This window comes from Archocentrus centrarchus, chromosome 22, assembly GCF_007364275.1.
Source record: "Archocentrus centrarchus isolate MPI-CPG fArcCen1 chromosome 22, fArcCen1, whole genome shotgun sequence".
Classification (NCBI taxonomy): domain Eukaryota; kingdom Metazoa; phylum Chordata; class Actinopteri; order Cichliformes; family Cichlidae; genus Archocentrus; species Archocentrus centrarchus.
In genome coordinates this window covers 13,563,051-13,583,131 of record NC_044367.1, presented here as the reverse complement: position 1 = coordinate 13,583,131, position 20,081 = coordinate 13,563,051, and the positions used below count along the sequence as shown (strand labels likewise).

Genomic DNA, 20,081 nt, shown 5'->3' with positions numbered 1-20,081 from the left:
TTTTACACTTTCTTAATGATCAAACAACTTAAGGGCCAGCTGCCTAACTTGCCTTACAGAGTGGGAAAAGACATACAGTAACTTGCTAAATCATAATTTCACTTCTTTTTGTCAAAACATCATTAAGCAAAAGTTAAAATTTTTGGTTGACTGATACACTTGGCATGCACATGCATTCTTCCTTTTTCATGTAACGTTGGAGTTGGTTTGCTCCTTCTATGCATATTTAATTACCATTTTTACTGCCTTTTTGGCTTCATGTTAACTCCATGTTTAACTTCACAGTGTTGTGAACTGTGGCTGCTTCCATCAGACAAAGTCTGTAGATGCTGATTTATGTGTGTGCATAAGGGGCTCATACCGTTAATGGCTCACAGAGCCCTCATGCACCTGATGAACTGACATCCCTAAGCCCTCGGTGTCTCAGCAGGAGCGCGTCTCAAAGTCCACAAGTCCACAAGTCCAGATTGGTATTGGACACTCTAAAGCAGAGATTAGCAGCAGGTTACAGAAGTCTGGTACTACACAATGCCACTGAGTTTTGGTTTTTTGTTTTCAGTGTCTATCATGCTGACTCAGGTGGCATCCCTTGATGCAATTCGGACTTTCATCAATCCCTTCAAAGGGATTTATGCAACATTTGTCACATATGCATTATTGTAAAAAAGACTTTGGTGCGTACACACAATTGAGCTGCATTAAAATAAAAACAGAGCTTAAATGTTTTTTTTCTCCATGTCATTGTGCGCTGTAGCACAGAGGAACATACTGTAGACATTATACGGTGCTGAATGGAGGGGCAGGATGATACAGAGTAGAGTGGATTCATAATGCACCTCATGAATCTGTCTTGCAGATGGTTGTTGATGTTTTAAAAAGCTTTTACAAGTTGATCATTTTGCATAGCCAAACAAGTAATGCATGACACATATACTTAAGGTGCCAATGCAGCTCCAGCTGCAGAGCAGTACGCATTTGTGGTTCACATGCTATGACTGCACTGTGCAAGCAAATACATTAATTATACACCCCCCCCCCCCCCCCCCCTTATTTCTATTTCCATTACCGATCTGCCACAGGTCTGCTGTGAAGGACACCGCTGTTGTAACAGCTAGTTAGGCTGAACACATGGATGATGAACCTATAAAATATTTGGTTTTGGTTAGCAGCTTCATTGTTTCACCCTTTCTGACTGGAAAAGGTTTGCAGCATTCATCACCTAAAAAAAGGGAGGCACAAAGGGCAGTCTGCTATTAATAAATTATCTCACCGAGGTGATAATGATTGACCTTGGCAGGAAGGAAAACAAATCATCTGTGCGAGCCATCTATGCAGTGGCACAAAATGGAAAGGAGATTGATGGTGAATAAAAACTTGACGTGGGTTCTTAGTGTTCAGTAATCCTTATTCTGAATCACTGACTGACATTACAAATGTGACATTTTTTCATTAACATCTACTCTTAACAGTTTGCTGGAAAGCAGTGTGGCTTACCTGTAAAAATGTACTGTTTGAAATGTGTCTTTTGCTCTTTTGCATATGCTGTTTTTCAAACGTGGACCACTTAATTGCAGTTTTTAGCACTCTGTGGAATATTCATGTATGGTTAACCCGCTGTACCCATGCTAATTGCGCTGCCACAGTTGTTTAAAATCCATCATGTCAGATTAGTTGTGAGTGAAACCACCTGACAGGGCCATAAATCTGCGCTCCAACATCAATTCCTGGAGATGACAACAAAATATTGAGCTAAATACCCACAAATGTTAAACAGATCTCAGTTCATGATGGATCAAGGTATCGCTGATGCACTGCATGTTATTGCCTATAGTTATCACGTGTGTGCGCATGTATCAAATCATAGTCTTCACTGATGTGTGTTCTTTTCTTGCTTCACAAGCAGCTTCTCTGTCTTACAACATAGTGGGTTAGTTTAAAGGTCAGGAGCACTTTGTATTAAGAAAACTGATCCAACTAACTGCCCGTGTTTACACTTGTAGGACTATCTATCACATTTAATATAAGCTTTTACCTGACAAGCAGTACATCACCAAATTAGCCAGAGAGAGAGAGAAGGGGTTCACGTACTGCTGAGAATTTGGTTGCTTTATGAACCATCCATCTGCACTGTGTGCACATCACTGGCTGCTCCGTTATCACCTAGTAACAGCGTGACCTTTGTTTAGTTTCATATTCCCATTTGAAACATCTCATAACTCAGAGTATTACATTTTTTTTAATTGTTAATAAAGAAGTCTTAATAGCTTTCTGCATAATTTAAACTCTGCTAAACTGAGTTTCATCATACAATTTCCTAAAAAGCTGACACATTGGCGCTACAGCGTTCTCCCTCTATAGAGAAAATTCTTGGTTGATTCCAGCATGCAGCCTCATAAATGTTCAAACAAACATCAGCTGTACAAATTTCCAGCTGTAACATTTTTTTTTTCCCCCTGTGTGAAATATGCACCATATTGTTACCAGCTTGGCTCAGGCTGGCAACAAACAAAGGAGAGTCTGCACTGTCCAATTTTTCAATCAATTTATTTAACTAAACATGTAGTGGGGTGTGAAAGTGTTGGGTGCATGGTGTGTATGGATGATGATAAATGCATGCATTTGTTGGACAAGGATGCAGGAACTAAAATAACCTAAGAAACAAGCACGGAGAAGGAGAAGCTGCCCAGCGAGAGAGAGAGCGTAGAGTGAAAGAGCAGGTTTTGTACCTTTGGGACTCCACCTCTCAGGTGCAGCCACTTCTCCAACTTCTCACTTAACCAACCTAAGCTGCTGCTGGATGTAAACAGGGAGAAGCAGTAAGGTTAACAGGTGAGCTGTCACCCTAACTTTACCCCAGTACTTCTGTCCACTGGTCCACCTGTACATTACACCTCCAAGAGCTGCTTCGACATGGAAATCCGTGCCATGAAACTCCTGGCTCACAGTTTTCGTACCTATGTTAATGCCAGAGAAGGTTTGGAACTCTAAAGTTACTGAGTCAGCAGAGCATCGGCAACTTTTACACGCTGTACACCTCAGAACTTGGCAACCCTGCTCTGTAACTTCATGTGGTCTGAGTTGCTGTGGTTCCTAGACGCTTTCACCCTGCAATAATACCACTTATACTTGATATCTAGGAGTGAAGAAATTTCACAAACAGAGTTGCTGCAACAGTGGTTCTGTAGAATGACCCATTCTTTCACAAATGTTTGTAAAGACAGACTGCATGGCTAGGTGCTTGATTTTATACACCTGTGGAAATGGGACTGCAAACACCTGAATTTAAAGGTTAAGAAGTATGGCCCAATACATTTGTCCATATAGCATAGATATGATATGAAAGAAAGGAAATTACATACACTCCAGTAGGAAACTTTGCCCAACATCCCTTGTGGTGATGGTGGTGGGGGAAATGCTGAATGCTAAAAGATATAGAAGTGACTGTTGATAATTATTGTTTCGATATGTGATTTAGGATGTGTTGTTGCTTTTAGGAATTAACAGCTCTATATGGGCTTAGTTCACTGCCACTACTCCAGCCTGTTTTTTCTGTTTATTGAGGCTTTCAGGGCACACAAAGTTAAAAGTAAGCGGGGAAGTAAACTGTTGTGTAAAAAAGAACTGGTGGGAGTTAGATGTCTTGTTCTCAGTTGACATTTGTGCTGAACTTGAAATGGCCCTGCTCAGAGGTCAAGCTCGCTAAACTTTATTCAGTCCTCGTTAAGAGGCAGAGAGCAGAGACTGCTACAACAACGAAGGTGGCAGTTCAACTTAAAAGGTCATTTTTATCTCTCTTTTATCGCTCCCTTTCATTCTACAGCACAAAATCTCAATTATATTTGCATTAGTTTGCTATGAGAGGCTTGTATAAGACTATAAATAAGGCAAGTAACCTTTTTGTCTTATAGCTATTTGGCTGGACAAATCATATATTCTCCAACACAATGATGAATACACCCATCACACACATATGGATTTCAGTTTCACTGAGAGCTTTGAAGAATATAAATGAGGGTTTCCCCTTTGCTTCTGGCATAATTTACATATTGCCTATTAACCTTTTGATATTAAGCATGAGAAGTTGCATTGAGATGGAAACTTGAGTAGCATGTTTGTAATTTTCCATTTTCATAAGCAATAATAACACAAAATGTCACTGAAGCTATTAGCATGAAATTTGCCTGACACAACCTAATTCAGCTCCTTTTTTTTTTTTTTTTTCTCACTCATCTACAAACCCCCAAGCATCTGTCACTCTAATAAAAGCCTCCTCTTCACAGAAACGTTCAAGTCAAGCTCCCTGCTCATGTTAAACACTTAAACACTGGTTTGGTATTTAAATACTGTATTTGGAATAGTTTATTTTGAATGAGCTACATTAATGTTACAGTTGTGGTCTGAAGTTTCCATACACTCATCATGGGCATGACTGTCATGGTAATTTGGGGCTTTTAATGATTTCTTTGAACTGTTCTTTTCCCAAGGTGGAATGATTATACAGCATACATCTTTAAAGACTTAAAAAAAATAAGACTTGGGTGCACAAGTAATTTTCTTTAATCTACACAGGATCATGCAGACTCAAATATATACCCACACTAATATTTGGTTAAATGTCCCTTAGCAAATTGTACCTCAACCAGATGCTTTTGGTAGCTATCAACAAGCTTCTGACATAATTATGGCATAATTAGTATAGTTAATTTAAATTGGCTGATTTCCCGGCAGGGACCCGGCTATTAAGCGTAGTCCACAAATTTTCAGTAGGGTTGAGGTCGGGGCTTTGGGAAGGCCATTACAGAAACTCAGTGTTAGCCTGCTCTATCCATGCCAGGTGCAGTTTTGATGTGTGTTTGGAATCACTGCCCTCTTACAACACCCAATGGTGTCCAAGGTTCAGCTGTCTTTAGCTATTGATTTAAGGAGAAGTTGAAAAATTTAGAGGTAGTCCTCCTTCTTCATTATTCAATCCACTTTGTGTAATGTACCACTACCACTGGCAGCAAAACAGCCCCAGAGCACGACGCTACCACCACCGTGCTTGACAGCTGATACAGTGTTCTCAGGTTTGAAAGCCTCACCTTTACACCTCCAAACATACCTCTTGTCATTGTGACCAAAAAGTTCAATCTTTGTCTCATCTGACTATAAACATTTTTTCCAGAAGACATTTGGCTTGTCCATGTAGGTAGCTGCAAATTTCAGTGGTGCTTAAAGGTGTCGATTTTGGAGCAGGGGCTTCATTCTTGGTCTTCACTCTCTCAGCCTATGGCAATGTAAAACTCACTTCATGGTGGACAGTGATGCTGGTGTTCCAGAAGTTTCCAGTTTATGGCAGATTTGAGCCTAGGTGGGTCCTTGGTTGCTCCTGAACATCCTAACTAGTTTCCTCTCATCTGAGGGTCACAGTTTAGGTCTTCTTTCATTCCTTGGCAAAGTGGTGACACATGTGAATAAATCGTACATACATACAATTGTTTGGACTGATGATCTTTGTTTAGAAATGATTTGGGACAAGATCTCCTTAGATCTTCCACTTAGATCTTCCTTGAATTCCTTGGATTTTTCCACTCTTCTGAGTATTGGTCAGTCCAACAAGTGCTGTCAAAAAAATCCTTTTTATGCTGCAAAGAGAAACTACCAGTTGTAGTCAATCATGATCGCTAATGAGAAATTATCGGGCCTGAGTCATGTCAAGTAAAAAGACACTGAAGAACCTTCAGCACCATCATTAAAGATGTATGCTGTACAATCATTCCACCCTGGAAAAAGAACAGTTCATAGAAATCTTTAAAGCCCAAAATTAACATGACATTAATGCCCATGATGAGTGGATGCAAACTTCTGACCACAACTGTAAGCATCTGCCACTGACCTTTTGTTTTCTTTCTTGACTTTACTGAAAGGGCAGAATGGGATACCAAGTCTGCTGTGAAGCTTCAACACAAATCCTTGTAGGGAAGAGGAACTGGGACTTTATTTTTCTTTTCAATATTCTGGGGGAGGAGAAGTTGACCTTTTCAAAGCAATCTTTTGCTATCATCCTGAGAAATGAAACATATGTAAAAAGTGCAATCAGGTTCCTCAGCTATGCCCATAAAAAGCAAAAAAACACACTTGATTTCAGCTTAACAGATCTCTTCAATAAGTTATTTCCTTATGCACCTCTCAGTGACTTCCAGCTCTGTTCCTGTGTTTAGATCACTTCCTTGAAACTCCTTTCTGACCACCTGCACGTGCCCATTTATTCATATATGTGCAACGTCTGCTTCTACAACTTTCACGAAGCGGATCATCATTACATACAGTGCTAGCGGCTCCATCATGTAGTGGTTTACAGGTTTGCCTAACAAGTAAGAAATCTCTGGCTCATTTCCAGGCAGAAGCACAAATCCCTTGAGAGTTGTGTGAGAAACGGAAGCTGATGTAAAAATCTGCCAAATCAAACATGTGTCGCAACCCACTGTGGTGGGTAAACAAGGGAGAAGCTAAAAGTAGATTTTAATTATCAATGGAGTGCTAGACTTAAAAATCTACCACTTCTCAATTAGTTTACTGATGACCTCTGATTACCGTTATCATATTATTTTAACAATTCCATCATGTTCTCTAATTTGAGGTATTATAAGTAAGAAGAACAATAGCCCTGTGTTAATGTTATGAAAATCATTTTATAACATCTTGTTTATACATAGGAGCTACATTTTTAGTAGGTGGTTATATTTTTGAATTTGGTCTACTGAATGGTTAAAATGGAGTTAAAACTGTGGTGACTGAGGCTGAACCCAAGACTTGACCTACACCCACTAGACACCTATGCAGCCTTATGTGCTACACCTCCTGTATTCACTGTAATAGAAATAAATCATGCCCCAGCGTAGGATGCGAATGCAATGCATTTTATTTACCAAGTGTCCATTTGTAGCTGCTTTTTCAGGTCACTCTTATCTCAGACCACAAATTCATCTTTACCACACGCTAAACAATCTTAAAGTGTGCTTCGGTTTGAAGCTGCAGGACCTTCCCGTTTTGATGATGGCCTGCCTCTGTGGAGGGGAAAAAAAAAAAAGAAAAAAAAGATTTCAGCACAATTTTAAGTGGTCTGTGTCCAGAGGGGTAGGACGTGGCAACAGCCCCATTAGAAAACCTGACTGGAACCCTGGTGCTTCTCCTTAACACATTTCATGACTATGATGAGTAAGTAGATAATTGATTTGAAATGACTTAAGTAGAAGAAACATGCAGTCCAATGGGGGAAAAAAATCAAATGAAAGTAATGTTGCATATGCTTTTAGTGCTCCCTCTTTGCTACCTTACCGAATGATTCAGGTCATTATCCAAATCTCATGGCTGCCAGATCCAGGTTGTTACATAGATTAACCAGTAAAGTCACAGCTTTGACAACCAAAAAAGGTGCGTGGCTGAGATCTAAAGGTCAATTTCGTCAAAAGCTTATTTTAAAAAGGTCTTTTTTTGTCACAAAGTGTAAAAAATTAGCATGCTGTGATAAACTGTCCATGTTCAGTTAGAGGTTAACATTTTGGTCAGCCTCATTTTAAACGTGTATTCTTACTCATGTGAAAATATGCACAAATGCCATATTAGGTCTTTCACCACACAGAATTCAAATGCACCGAGAAAGCAAAGCGTCTTCAGATAAATCGTGAGCTCTCTTGTAAAGCTCCTCTGACATGATTAAAAATGTCTGATCCATTTAATTTTGGAGGAGACACAAAAACGTAAATAAATGAGCAGATGCACATGCGAACCGCAGATCATCTTTGTGGCATTCTTGGATTAGCCGTGTACTTCTGTAACATCTACTTTGATGGCTGTAAAATTCGGAGAGTGTCACATCAGTCTCTGTGTTCGTTTCATGTTTTCACCACTTTTCAGTCTTAACTCTGCTGTAATCAAGCCCATCAAAAACCACAGCGCAACAGCTATGTCTGTTTTGGCCTGTGGCTCATGAAGCTTTGACAAGTTTATATTCTGAGGTTGGTTTAGTCATGGTTTCTGTGTTGCTGGTGTCATGCTGCTGTGGGCTCTAAATTGGTGTGGATTAATATGCTGGGACAGAGATTTAGCCCTGATGGGCTGTTGCTTGACCTGACCTCCTTCTCATCTTCTTTCTCTTTTCCCTTTATTGTTCTCCTGCACTTCTCCACGTAAATCTGTTTTCCCCCTTTTATCATACCTTATGTTTTCTGCTTCTACCCCTTTCTCTTCTTCCACTTCCCCTTTTATTCCTTTTTTGCCATCTGCCTCCCCATCACTGTCTATTCCCTGCCCACCGGGAACATGATAAACTGGCTCCATTTTACTGGATACCAGGAGTCACAGTTCCATCTTCCTTCTCTGAACACGGGAGTGTAGCCTTTTCACTGCGCTCCAGCTAAGACAGCATGAAATAAACCTCACGGGAATCTAAATTGGCACCTCTTACCAAGAACAAAGACAAGAGGAATTAATCTTTATACTTCCACCTGTCAACAAACTCCCTCAAGAAGCCATGAGCCTTTAAAAGCTCTCATTACACATGAGCTATTGAATGGGTCATTGATGATGTTAATTTTGTCACATGTCATAGATAACTTAATGACTGCTAACTTGAGAGTGAGTTCCCTGGTGTATGAGTTGATACAATCATCGTCTCCAGTGGTGGAAGCAATCAGTGTTTGAAATCATTGTCTTCTGAAATAAATTATCCTTGTGCATCATTACCATATACCAAACACGCTAAAGCCTCAGGTGGTTGTGATTGGTTTTCAGATTCATTTTGATTAAATTAGCATTGAGTGAGACAAACCCAAACTGACTTGGAATCCATACAATAAAAACTGCCCAGCTCATACTTTTATTTATTTATTTATTATTTTTCACTACCAAATCTTTTATGGAGCAGTAAGTTTACACTGCAGCATGTCTTCATATGAAGAAGACCTACGTAGTTGTGTTAGGTGTAAATATTCTCAGATCAAAATGTCTTATCCTGTAATTTGAGTCTTTATGAATGTTTAAAGAAACCAACACCTCAAACAGCATCTTATTCAGCTATTCTGTTTCTGCAGCTGAGGCCACTGATTCTGATGATGTCTTTGGACACCCTAAAGTCATTGCACCTTCACTAAAATAGTCAGAAGGAACAACAATTGCTACTACTCATCCAGAAGATTGAATATAAGATTATAGTCAATCTTTTATTCTAGTCATAAGGCAGACATAACCTAGTGCTACAGCCTTATGTTGTAGTATAGTAAAACCAAAAAGTGAGAACATGATATTCATCTCTCACATGCTGTCGCTGTCTCCGTAAGCTGAACCAAGAAGATTCAGGTTTTAAATATGACTGTAGTTGTATCATAATTTCATTGTTCACCTTCAGTTTCTCTTCCAAACACCACCTGTTTTCTTTATGATCCTCATTCTACCACCCCTTTCATGCCCCTTTAGACCTATTTCTGTGTTCAACTGCAAAAGCATTCAGAAATTTATGAAAACAACCAAGAGAACTGATAAAGTGGCACAGATCAGGTGAATGTTAATAAAAAATGTGATTTCCCATTTTGAGTTTTCAACAACAGGCTGCTAAACGCACAGGTGGACTATAAACATGATACTGTAATAAAATCTGCTTCTTGTCCAGGTTTTGAAGAGCACCTGGAAAGCTGTTTCAGTCCAAATCATGAGCTGATGAGATATAGATCAAAGTTCATTAAAGGTTTGCTACAGTTCAGTTATGTCTGCTGTTGCATTGGCAGCCTTTAGGATTATTATGAATTCATTTTTATTTTGGAGCAGCTGCAAAAAGTGATGGATGGAGGGACTTTTACTTTGGTCACATAAATCCTAAACAAGGAGGAAAGGAGTTACATAGGATCACTCTCCAGATTTATTTAGTTTTATGTGCTATATGTTCTTTTTTTTCTTTTAAATTTCAAGCTTTTTATTGAAGTTATATTTGTCACTGGTGGTTCTCATTCATATGACCTGCATGAAGCAACAGTTTTTTAACTTTTTTTTTTTTTTTTTCCACTCGCTGCCTCTCCGTGTGTGAGACCTCTGTCTGTCTGGATTAAGTATTTGGAATACTGGACTTTTATTCTGCCTAATGATGCCCTGCATTTGGGTCCCCTTCATAGGAGCAACTATGATCAGACCGAATGAACAAATTAGTTTGAGCACCATAAGGCCATCATGAGAAAGAAATGCTGAAATGCATTTCTTCAGGTTCCTAATGATTTTAGTATGCTCTTACAGCATGTTATCTTCAAATACCCCCCCGCCCAAACCTCCCTTTTATTTTTGGCCGGTGAGCAGAAGAATTTGATTTTTCCACATTATTCTAAAATATTTCCTGCATCAACTGCTTAGAAATAGAGTGGGTCATGAGTTTTTGGCAAAGGTAACTTGAGCAACAAGAGGTTTATTTCTGGAGGTTTATTTCTGGGGCACCTGGAAAAGTACGCGCATGAACATACTTTTCCTTTTCACTGACTTCAAACAGTTCAAGTTTTGCCTCCTGATTGGACTGTTTAGCGTGCTGCCCTCTGTTGGTGGTTGTGGGTGCATAATAATATGAAGAGCAGTACAAGACTGCATCTTTCAGTAGATGTTACTAGAGTCATTAGTCCAAGCCCCAAACACAGAATATTTATAGATAAATGTTTACCTATATTCTTCCTTTTTTGTTTCATTTTTACATTTATCATGATCTTTTCTATCTCTGTATTGAGTGCCACATGTTTTCTGTCTTGATGTTTGCACGTCCATCATGTGTGCAACTCTTTGGTTAACTCGCATTGCTTTAATTTGACTTCCATATTTACTGTGTGAGTATTAATTTGTGTTACTTCACTAACTAATTAGTGTATTAGTGTAGTTAATCAGTTCCCCCAAGGGTGCTAAAGCCCCCAGATTCTCAGAGAAGGCCTGGAGCGGCTCCTGTATTTTAGCTCTGTGCCTCCACATGAGGATTTAAGTACATGATTAATGTGTCAAAATAACTACTCGCCCATTAAAGTGAGAGAGCAGACTTCACAAATAGTCCTACAGACAAACATTATTTTGATTCCCACAACTCAAATTTGAAACACCAGTGTTGCTACTGAATGCTCTGATGGTTATCCATGAGCACAACCTAACCTTTACCATTCACACCTCTTACTATGTGTTTACATGCATTAACAGGCTCAAAAAAAAAAATCACAAGTTCAGTTTGCTGCACTTACAAACCCATCTTCATGAAAGATTATTAAAGAACGTGCTCACTTGTGAACTCTGGTGGGAAGTCACAGAGCTGATGATGGCACTAGCAACAATGGCACTTTCACTGCTGCGGGGCTAGTAGAGTGGATCACACTGATAATCAGCCCAGAGTGGATTTTCTCAAAGAGGAGTGTTACGACAAACATGACTCTAATATTAGACAGCCAGCCCCGAGGGACTCATCTTCTCTGCTCTCTAAGGGAAGGTTTAAAGATGGAACCTCAGCTGAGCGAGATCACAGTTTTTTAGATGATGTGTTGTAATAATTTAGTGATTCTTAAAGTAGTAACTGCAAACTGTTAAAACTGATTAAAAATCTTCCTCTTGGATGTATTTGTTTTATAGCTGTTTGGGATGATTACTGACAAACTCATTGTCATGTTCAAGAAACCAGTTTGAGATGATCTGAGCTTTGGGACATGACACTTTATCCTGCTGCAAACAGCCATCAGAAGATGGGTACACTGTGGTCATAAAGGGATGGAGATTGTCAGCAACAATACTCAGGTAGACTGTGGCTTTTAAACAAAGTTCAGTTGGTACTACTGGGCCAAAGGGGTGCCAAGAAAATATCCCATACACCACTACACCACCACCAACAGCAGCGTGAACTGTTAAATACAAGGCAGGCTGGATCCATGCTTTCATATCGTTTATACCAAATTTTGACAAATGTCGCAGCAGATATTGAGAGTCGTCAGACCAGGCAACATTTTTCCAATCTTTTGTTGTCCAATTTTTGTGCGCTTACGCAAATTACAGCCTTAGCTTACAGGAGTGGTCTTCAGCTGCTGTAGCCATCTGCTTCAATTTTCGATGTGTTATACATTCAGAGATGCTCTTCTGGGTGGCTTTGTTGGTTATTTGAGTTACTGTTGCCTTCTTATCAGCTCAAAGCAGTCTGGCCATTCTCCTTTGACCTCTGAGATCAACAAGGCATTTTGGCTCAGAGAACTGGATATTTTCTCCTTTTCGAACCATTCTCTGTAAACCCTAGAGATGAATGTGTAGGGAAATCCCAGCAGATCAGCAGTTTCTATGTTTAATTTCATAATGTCTTTTAAAGTCATAATCACTCATTTTTTTAAAAACTTCAAGTACAACCAAAGTAATGTCAGTGAGATGTAGCAGTGCATGTGCAGAGAGTCTAATACACACATAGAGCTGGTGTAAGGGGCATTTATATAATTTTAAATTATTATATAGTGTAATAGCTACAAACACATGCAGACAGGCCCTCCAGAGCACGTTGGCTGGTGGCCTGAGGGGAATTTTGGCCCATCTTGAATGGTCAGCGTGAGCAGTGATATAAAACAGGAATAAGTTGATAGTGCAGGCTAATTATTTTGGATTTCTAGTCTTGTGAGTTTTTTTGAGAGTGCACCCCATAGCCTAAGCACACTTCAAAAACTCAGTACTCAGGCTACTAGTCAGTCTGGGCAACTTTCTTCCTAGATTAGCATAATTGGCTGGTACCTGATCCATTAACAAATAGTCACTGAAACTGGAGTCAACTTCTCAGCCTGAAATATTCTTTCAGTCTGCCGCTGGACAAATGATGAATTTAACAGCAGGTGTCTCCTCTGCTGTGCCAGACTGTGCCAGTCAGAGATACCGAGGCTCTGTCCCTAATGAAATAACCCCTTCTGACAGATGGCAAGTAGCACTTTCCCTCCATTGCATAATTTAAACTGACCTATCTAATTGGACAATGATTCAAGTCATCAGCCAGTGAGAGAAGGTCAAGCCTGTCTGAATCAAATCTTAGTTGAGATCGACAAAACTTTGTTTATCTTGGGAACAATATCAAAGTAACTCGTGAAAACAGAGCTAAAATAAATTATTAATATACAAGTCTCAGCTCCAAGATTAGCTGCTTTAATACATAAATAATGCTTCATTTCAACAGTGTTTTTGCAGTAGTTCCAGTTTATTTTAACTTCATCTAAGACGGAAAAAAAAATTCTTCTTAATCCTCACCTTGAACCTATGATCTCTGACTTTACCTTTGCTGTAATCCTGGAGGATTTAGGTCAAGGTCACAAACTGGAAAGACATACTGGAACAGTCAGGTTTGACATGTGTTGTACAACGCATGCAATGCATGCAGAGGACTCATATGTGTGTTTTTTTGTTGTACAGTTAATCTTTTATTTACCATGTGGAAATAGCATTTTACAGAAAAAAAAGAAAGAAGAATATATTTAACTGGGAGTATCTTGCGGCTTATATTACATTCACATTGATGCCCCGCCTGATAGTGGCTCTACAGAGCTTTGCTCTCATTTTCTAACAACTGTAGAAGGCAGTACTTCCCCTATGACTGCTCTCTCACCAAGCACTGGTGTTGATGCTATATATATATATATATATATATATATATATATATATATATATATATATATATATATATATATATATAATAGCGGAATTTTGTTTTGAAATGAACCCTAAGGTTCAGGAAGAATCATTTGATTAGATTAGTATGTACAAAAACTGCACAGATGGATTATGCATACAGTGAACAGGCTTATTTTTGCAAAAAAAGAAAAAAAAAAATCTAACTAACAAGAGCTGCTAATCCTCTTCACTGAAAGATGTGGGTAGGGGGGGGTGGAGACTAACAACACAGAGCCTTTCCACACTGGTACACCAAAACAGGAGAGGCCTGCTGACTTCAGTGCAGCCATCACATCTTGAGGATACTGCTTATTTCATAGCTGTCAGTGTTACAACATCTTGGGATGGGAGATGAGAAGAACTAGTCACAGATTACAACTGAGGAACAAAAAGACACCGTAGGAAATGCTCTCAGGTAAATTACTCAGATAACCAAACTCATAATGGGAAGGAAGATCAGTAACATTCATCTCTAGCAGCCAAACACTGGAAATAAGTAGTGAGACAGTCTTTGCATCTAGAGGAAAGGGCTTAAAGGATCAATTTGCCTGTACAGAAAGAACAATAACAAAGCACATTGTTTGCCTGGCAGCTCGGTGCACATGACAAAACAAAACTGCAGTCCTGACCTCTCTCGACATCTAAATTTTTGGCCCGAGAAGAACAAACATACTGTGGGCACCCAGAGGTTAAGGAATCCATGCTGACAAAGAAAAGAGGAAGACTTGGACAGTTTGACAGTTACATGTAGAGGCGGACAAGAACACACAAAGAGGCTGATTGTGTGTGATCAAGCCCCAGCAACTGTGGGGAGTAGTTATCTGGTCTTGGCTGGTTGGCAGATCCCCACTTTTGTTCAGCTGACAGACGAGGGTCCAGAAGGTGACTAACAGGATGAGGCCATGAAGCCACGTGGCCCCCCCCTCAAGGATTACAAGCAGCGAGAAGAAGGTAAAGAGATTACACTCAAAGCAGAGCCTGCTTTTTTAACCTCGTCACTGTTGTTACACTGACAGCATGGAAGGAAACTCCTGAGCCAAAATACCATCCATTCCTGCATTCTCTTCTTCTACCTCTCCTCCCTCCCTTGCTCCTGCTGCTCATCCATTCATGCAGTCACCTCTATTGTGTACTGGGATCGTACAGCATCCAGGAACTAACAACTGGAGAAACTGAGTTTTGGTGCCCGCCAAGAGCTTGTCCGCACTGATGAGGAGACTTTTATGCATTCTGCTAAAGGACTTGAGATAAAGAGATCCTGGATTTTATTACTGATTGCCACAGTCTCTTTACAAATGATAACATCAGGCTTCAAAAATTAGCCCATCATGCTTTTGAAGTCGGGACTATTCTTAACTTTGTGTCTCTTTACCCTCCATGCAAGTCAAATCAAAGGTAAGAATCATGTCAAAAGATGGGCATTATGAACTGACATTTTTTAAAAAATATACACACTATGAAGCACATTTCATTGAGCGCTGGACAACAATCTATCTCCAGTTAGTCTTTAAGATGGCACTTATTTCAAGTCACTAAAACAGTAAGCATCTGATTCATAGTATACTAAAATTTGGCAAATAAATTCTACTGCAAAAGCAGAAACTTAGAGGTGAAACACTTCAGGTGCAACAGGATATTCCTGTTTTATGTGCATGAGATTCTGTTCCCTAAAGTAGTCTCCCTGCAAGCTACAAAATGCCACCTCACCCTCAGAAAGATCTTTGATTTTTAGATGTCAAGCAAATGTCAAGCAGATAGCGAGCCACTTTTAAGGTCATGAATATTCAATCTGAATTAAACTGGTAGCGACATCTAATAGGTGTTCACTGAGAAAGATAGCAAAGTTTCAACAGGGATAACATTTGCATCCACGCTGGTTGTCTTGTTCGGTGTGATGTGCCCGGGTGAGCTCATTATCCTGAAGGAAACAAAAGCCATTCTGTTCCCAGTGTCGCAGGACGTTAATCTTTTCTGGCTTGTAATTCTGCTGTGGGGCCTTTTTGCGGATGCACTGGGCATTAAGGCCCGTGCCAACACTCCCTCCTTTCGCCCAGGCCCTCGTGTCTATGCATGTGCAAGTCAGGCTTCAAGCAAAACCAGTTCAAATGTTGTGCTGTGAATCTTAGGAAAAAAGACATGATTTGGTAGCTTAACTTCCTGAAATGTTTGGAAACTGTTTGTTGAATGGGTCTGCCTGACAGTCTCTAAACTGGAGGCTATGTCCCCCAGATTACAATGTAAATACCTCAGCATTCTTTGCATTTTCTTGGTGTTATGCTAAATCTGGATTTAACAGTGTTGCCCATTGTAAAGTTTTTCATCAGTCAAATCAGCTGCACATGATGCTGGACAAAACAAACAAACAAAAAACATCCTATTAGTTGCTTTGGTTGTTAGCAGCCATGGTTGTACATGGTTGTCTCTAGTATTTCATGTACAGTATAGTACCAGTAAAAAGTTTGGACATGCTTACCCATTCATATGAATGGTACTGTGTATGTCTGCAAATGTTCACTAACAACTAACATTCAAAGTAAAGGTTGTGCCCCAGCACTGCAGCCAACTTGTTTCAAAGGGTGCAACTTTTACTTTGAAGGCTACTTGTTAGCGAGTATTTGCAGACAAACATGGAAAAACTACAGGCTACTGCATCAATCTACTAGTAACCAAAGCATCACCATCTCTGTATGGTAGCTGTATGGTATTTGCAGACTTCTCATCAAACCACAACCACAGTAATATGCTCGCAACCAAAGCAAAAACAAAGAGATTTTTGCCAGCTGGTTGGGGAATACAACTTTTTCCTTGTGACGGGTAAGCCTGTGACTTTAGCAGTTATTTTCCTACCGACTGCCTGTTCAGCAACCATTTGCAACCGATCAGGTAACACTCATTTTTCCCTCACGACTGGTGGTTGCCAGTTGCTCAAGGACCAGTCCCTAGACATATGTGACCGGGTCCTTATTTACTTGATCCAAAATTGTTATGGCACTAAACAAACTGGGTTTCAGTCTGGGACTGTTAATTTGTGGACTTCTGTTTTGAAGCTTCAAGTGAAGCATTTTTCTGTCACCATTTGAGTTCTTTTAAACAAGACATGATGAGTGAGGGATGGATGAGACTGACAAAGTGATACAGTAGCAACTTGTCAATTATAAGGCCGCTGATTAAGATTATACAGATAGGGAGGCTAAGTCCATCTTTTGTGTACAGTCTGGTATTAATTAAATAAGCTTAAAATAATACAGTTGACTAAGATAGTTTGTACAGAAGCATTCCCAGCTGCTTAATTGAAACACATACTCCACAAATGTAACAGCTTTGCAATAAAAATAATTTATAACATTGCACAATGACAGACATTCAGAAGCTGTGTCCACCCACTGTATATGTTCATATGCACACTCACAGCTGACAGCATGCTCCCTCTTGAAACTGTCACATGTGAGGTTTATGATCCACACTGCATTGGTTCGTCATGCAGAACAGCTCAGTTTGCTTTCATAGATATGCAGAATTCAAGTACAGATTGTCCAGCTTGTGTATCTTCCCAGAAATGTGCCATCTTCAGTGATAAGCTCTGAGTCGAACACAATTGCAACAGCACTCACTTGCTGTTTCTATTTGTCTCTGTTCTTCATTTTATTTCCTAATCCTGAAGAGGCACAATTTCCTATTTGGGTTCAATGACCTCCAGACTCTGTTTTGGGGCTCATAAATCCCAGCTTATTCTCTTAAGAAGTCCTCTGAGGTTTGCCACCTGGCACCACAATGAATCCTTTCTTCTAAAATAGCTTTATTCAATGGGGTAACTGTGCTGGAGAGCATTGACTGGCACACTGGCTTTTGTAATGGCGCAGAATTACCTTCCTGTAAGTCACCAGTGCTACTGATCCTTGTGAAGATTATTTCATTAAAGTGATTGGGAAAATTAGAGCAGCTCTCATCCTGTGTGCAGTATCTGAGCAGTATATTCATGGAAATAGGGAAATCAGTAACATTTCTTGAATGCTTTCATTTGATAGGATTGCCTTTGTTCTAACCACTGTAGCTAATTTTAATCTCTTTAAGGTTTGCTGTACATGCACACTCTTATTCCGTGGTAATCCACAGCACGCATTTCTGCTCATTCACACTTGGACGTGGCCCAGTACGAACTCATCATTTACTCTTTTGGTCACCGGCCAGTCTCAGTGACGCAACGTGGCTTAAGCCGCACAAGGGCATTTGAACTGTGCCTTAGAAAGACTTTCTCTACATCTTTGCATTTTTCCAGTCACAAACCAACACCTCTAAGATTTAGTCTCCAGGTGTTTTCATTCCATAGTGAACCTAGAAGCTTGAACCAGTCAGTGACCTTAAAAAATAATCACACATAGAGAGGCTGTCTTTGGACTACATGGTTCTAAAATACATGCACTCCATGTCTGATTTTCTCTTCACTACAAATGCTGTTTATAAGCGGTGGTAATGCAAGCAGCAGCAAACATACCGTAGGACAACTGAAAAGATGCCACCTTGCTGAATAAACTACCTGTCAAATTAAATTCTCTCTAGAGATAGTGAATGTTGACTGCCCATTTCCTCATATTACAAGATTAACGAGGGTTACTTGAAAGGGCACTCCAGTATTTCAGTATTGCATTTCCATAAATCTGGATGTATGTATTGTGAGTCACCTTTTAAAACGTGTGATGTTATATGTGGAATGTATTTTGTCTGTCTCCGTCTTAATTTTTTTTTTTTTAAACCTAGATGAGACCATATTTGGATGAAAGGATAGAGCTGGGGCATTATCACTATAGACGGTCTAAAAAATAGAGATGCAGAGATGTCCTCATTGGTTTGTGAAGTCCGGTTACAAAGCCTCGGTCTGAGTGTTTTTTGCCACTGTGACTGTGAACCTGCATGCTTATTAGCTAATGACATGCGGTGGACAAGTTGTTAATCAATAAGACTTCTATACAACCAGAAGTCTTTTGCAACCAGAAGGGTCACTCCCTGGTGACCATTAAAAACATTGCAGGTTTAAGGCACTTGTGCAGCGGCTTCACTTTGCAGAAGCAGAAAATCCATTAATTTTTATGCTGTCAGTGTTTATCTCGTAACACCAGAGAAGGCTGACGAACCTGTTTAACAAGGTCTGTAATTCACTGTGATATTAAACAGGAAATTAATGTCTACTTCAAAAACAAATATACGCTTATGTCGGATTAGTTGGCAAGAAATAATGAACCTGTTAAAAATGCAAATAACAAAGAAACACGTTTTTGTTTAATGCAAACCATTCAGCCTAATTTATGCACAGTATGTGACTCACTACAGAGCATTTAGTACAGGGTGTGCAATTTTACCTTTGTGTTGTCACCCATCAGTTGTTAATTATACCAATCATCCACACAAACACTTGTACTGCTGAGTGAGGAATCTCACACCAACCTGACAGTCCACAAAATTACAGCCACTTATCATGAAGTGTTTGATTATTCATGTTGCCGGTAAAAACATTTCTGTCTGACTTAATAATTTCTCCTTGGTGGCTCTTTCAGACCTTCATGACCACGGTTTTTCTGGACTTAGGGATGTAAAGTACCGACACTTTCTGGAAGCTTCCAGGTCAGTCCGTCATGCAGCCAATGTCAGAGCAGAGCAGGGTGGACATCGGGTAAAGAGGTCAGCGATCTTCACTACGGGTGTCAAAGTGTGTCCCCAGGAGAGTGTGAAAGCAGTCATCGGCAGCCATCGGGCCTATTACAAACTCAGAGGTGAGCTGAAATAACCAGTGTTAGACTTTAATGTGAGCTTGTGCTGTAAATGCACTTTTTAAACATTTACTTTATGCATAATCATTACTGGGTGTATTAGTACAATAAGCCTGTCCTGAGACATTTACTCTGTGTCAAATGAGAATAAAGGATGTGATCAAACAGTTATGTCTTAGCAGTTGAATAAACTGTTGACTGCTTTGATGTTTTAAGCAGTCAGAACATTTTGCAAAGATGATAAATTAAAAAAAGAAATCCTTAATACAGTTAGGCCCATAGGCTTTTGGGCATATGGACCTAATGACATTATTATTGTAGGGTCTTCATCTTACAATATAAAGTGATTTGAGGCAACTGTTGTTGTGATTTGACACTATATGAATAAAACCAAACTGAACTGAGTTGAACTGAACTGTATTTTGACATTTGTTTTGCAACTTTGCCTCTATGAAATTTGCCACAGTAGATTTTAAATCAAACAAACAATATGTGATCGAAATTTAATTCAAGAGGTTTAACAAAAGTATTCCATTAACTGTTTAGGAATGGTAGCAATTTTTATACAAGTCCCCCATTTTCCGAGGCTCAAACGTAATTTGAATCAACTAGCAGAACTTTAAATATGAGGACTGTTTGGAATACTTGGAT

The 20,081-nt window shown here is 39.6% G+C and overlaps 1 protein-coding gene across 1 annotated transcript in view; it reads left to right on the top strand.

The window, feature by feature from the left end:
- The first annotated feature begins 14,643 nt into the window (after window positions 1-14,643).
- The window catches only part of impg1b (interphotoreceptor matrix proteoglycan 1b), a 28,134-nt gene continuing 22,696 nt past the window's right edge, over window positions 14,644-20,081 (top strand). Inside the window, exons 1-2 of the mRNA XM_030718575.1 lie at window positions 14,644-15,063; window positions 19,218-19,433. Of these exons, the coding sequence (XP_030574435.1) occupies window positions 14,997-15,063; window positions 19,218-19,433 (283 nt within the window). The 5' untranslated portion in view covers window positions 14,644-14,996. The remainder of the gene's footprint in view (window positions 15,064-19,217; window positions 19,434-20,081) is intronic.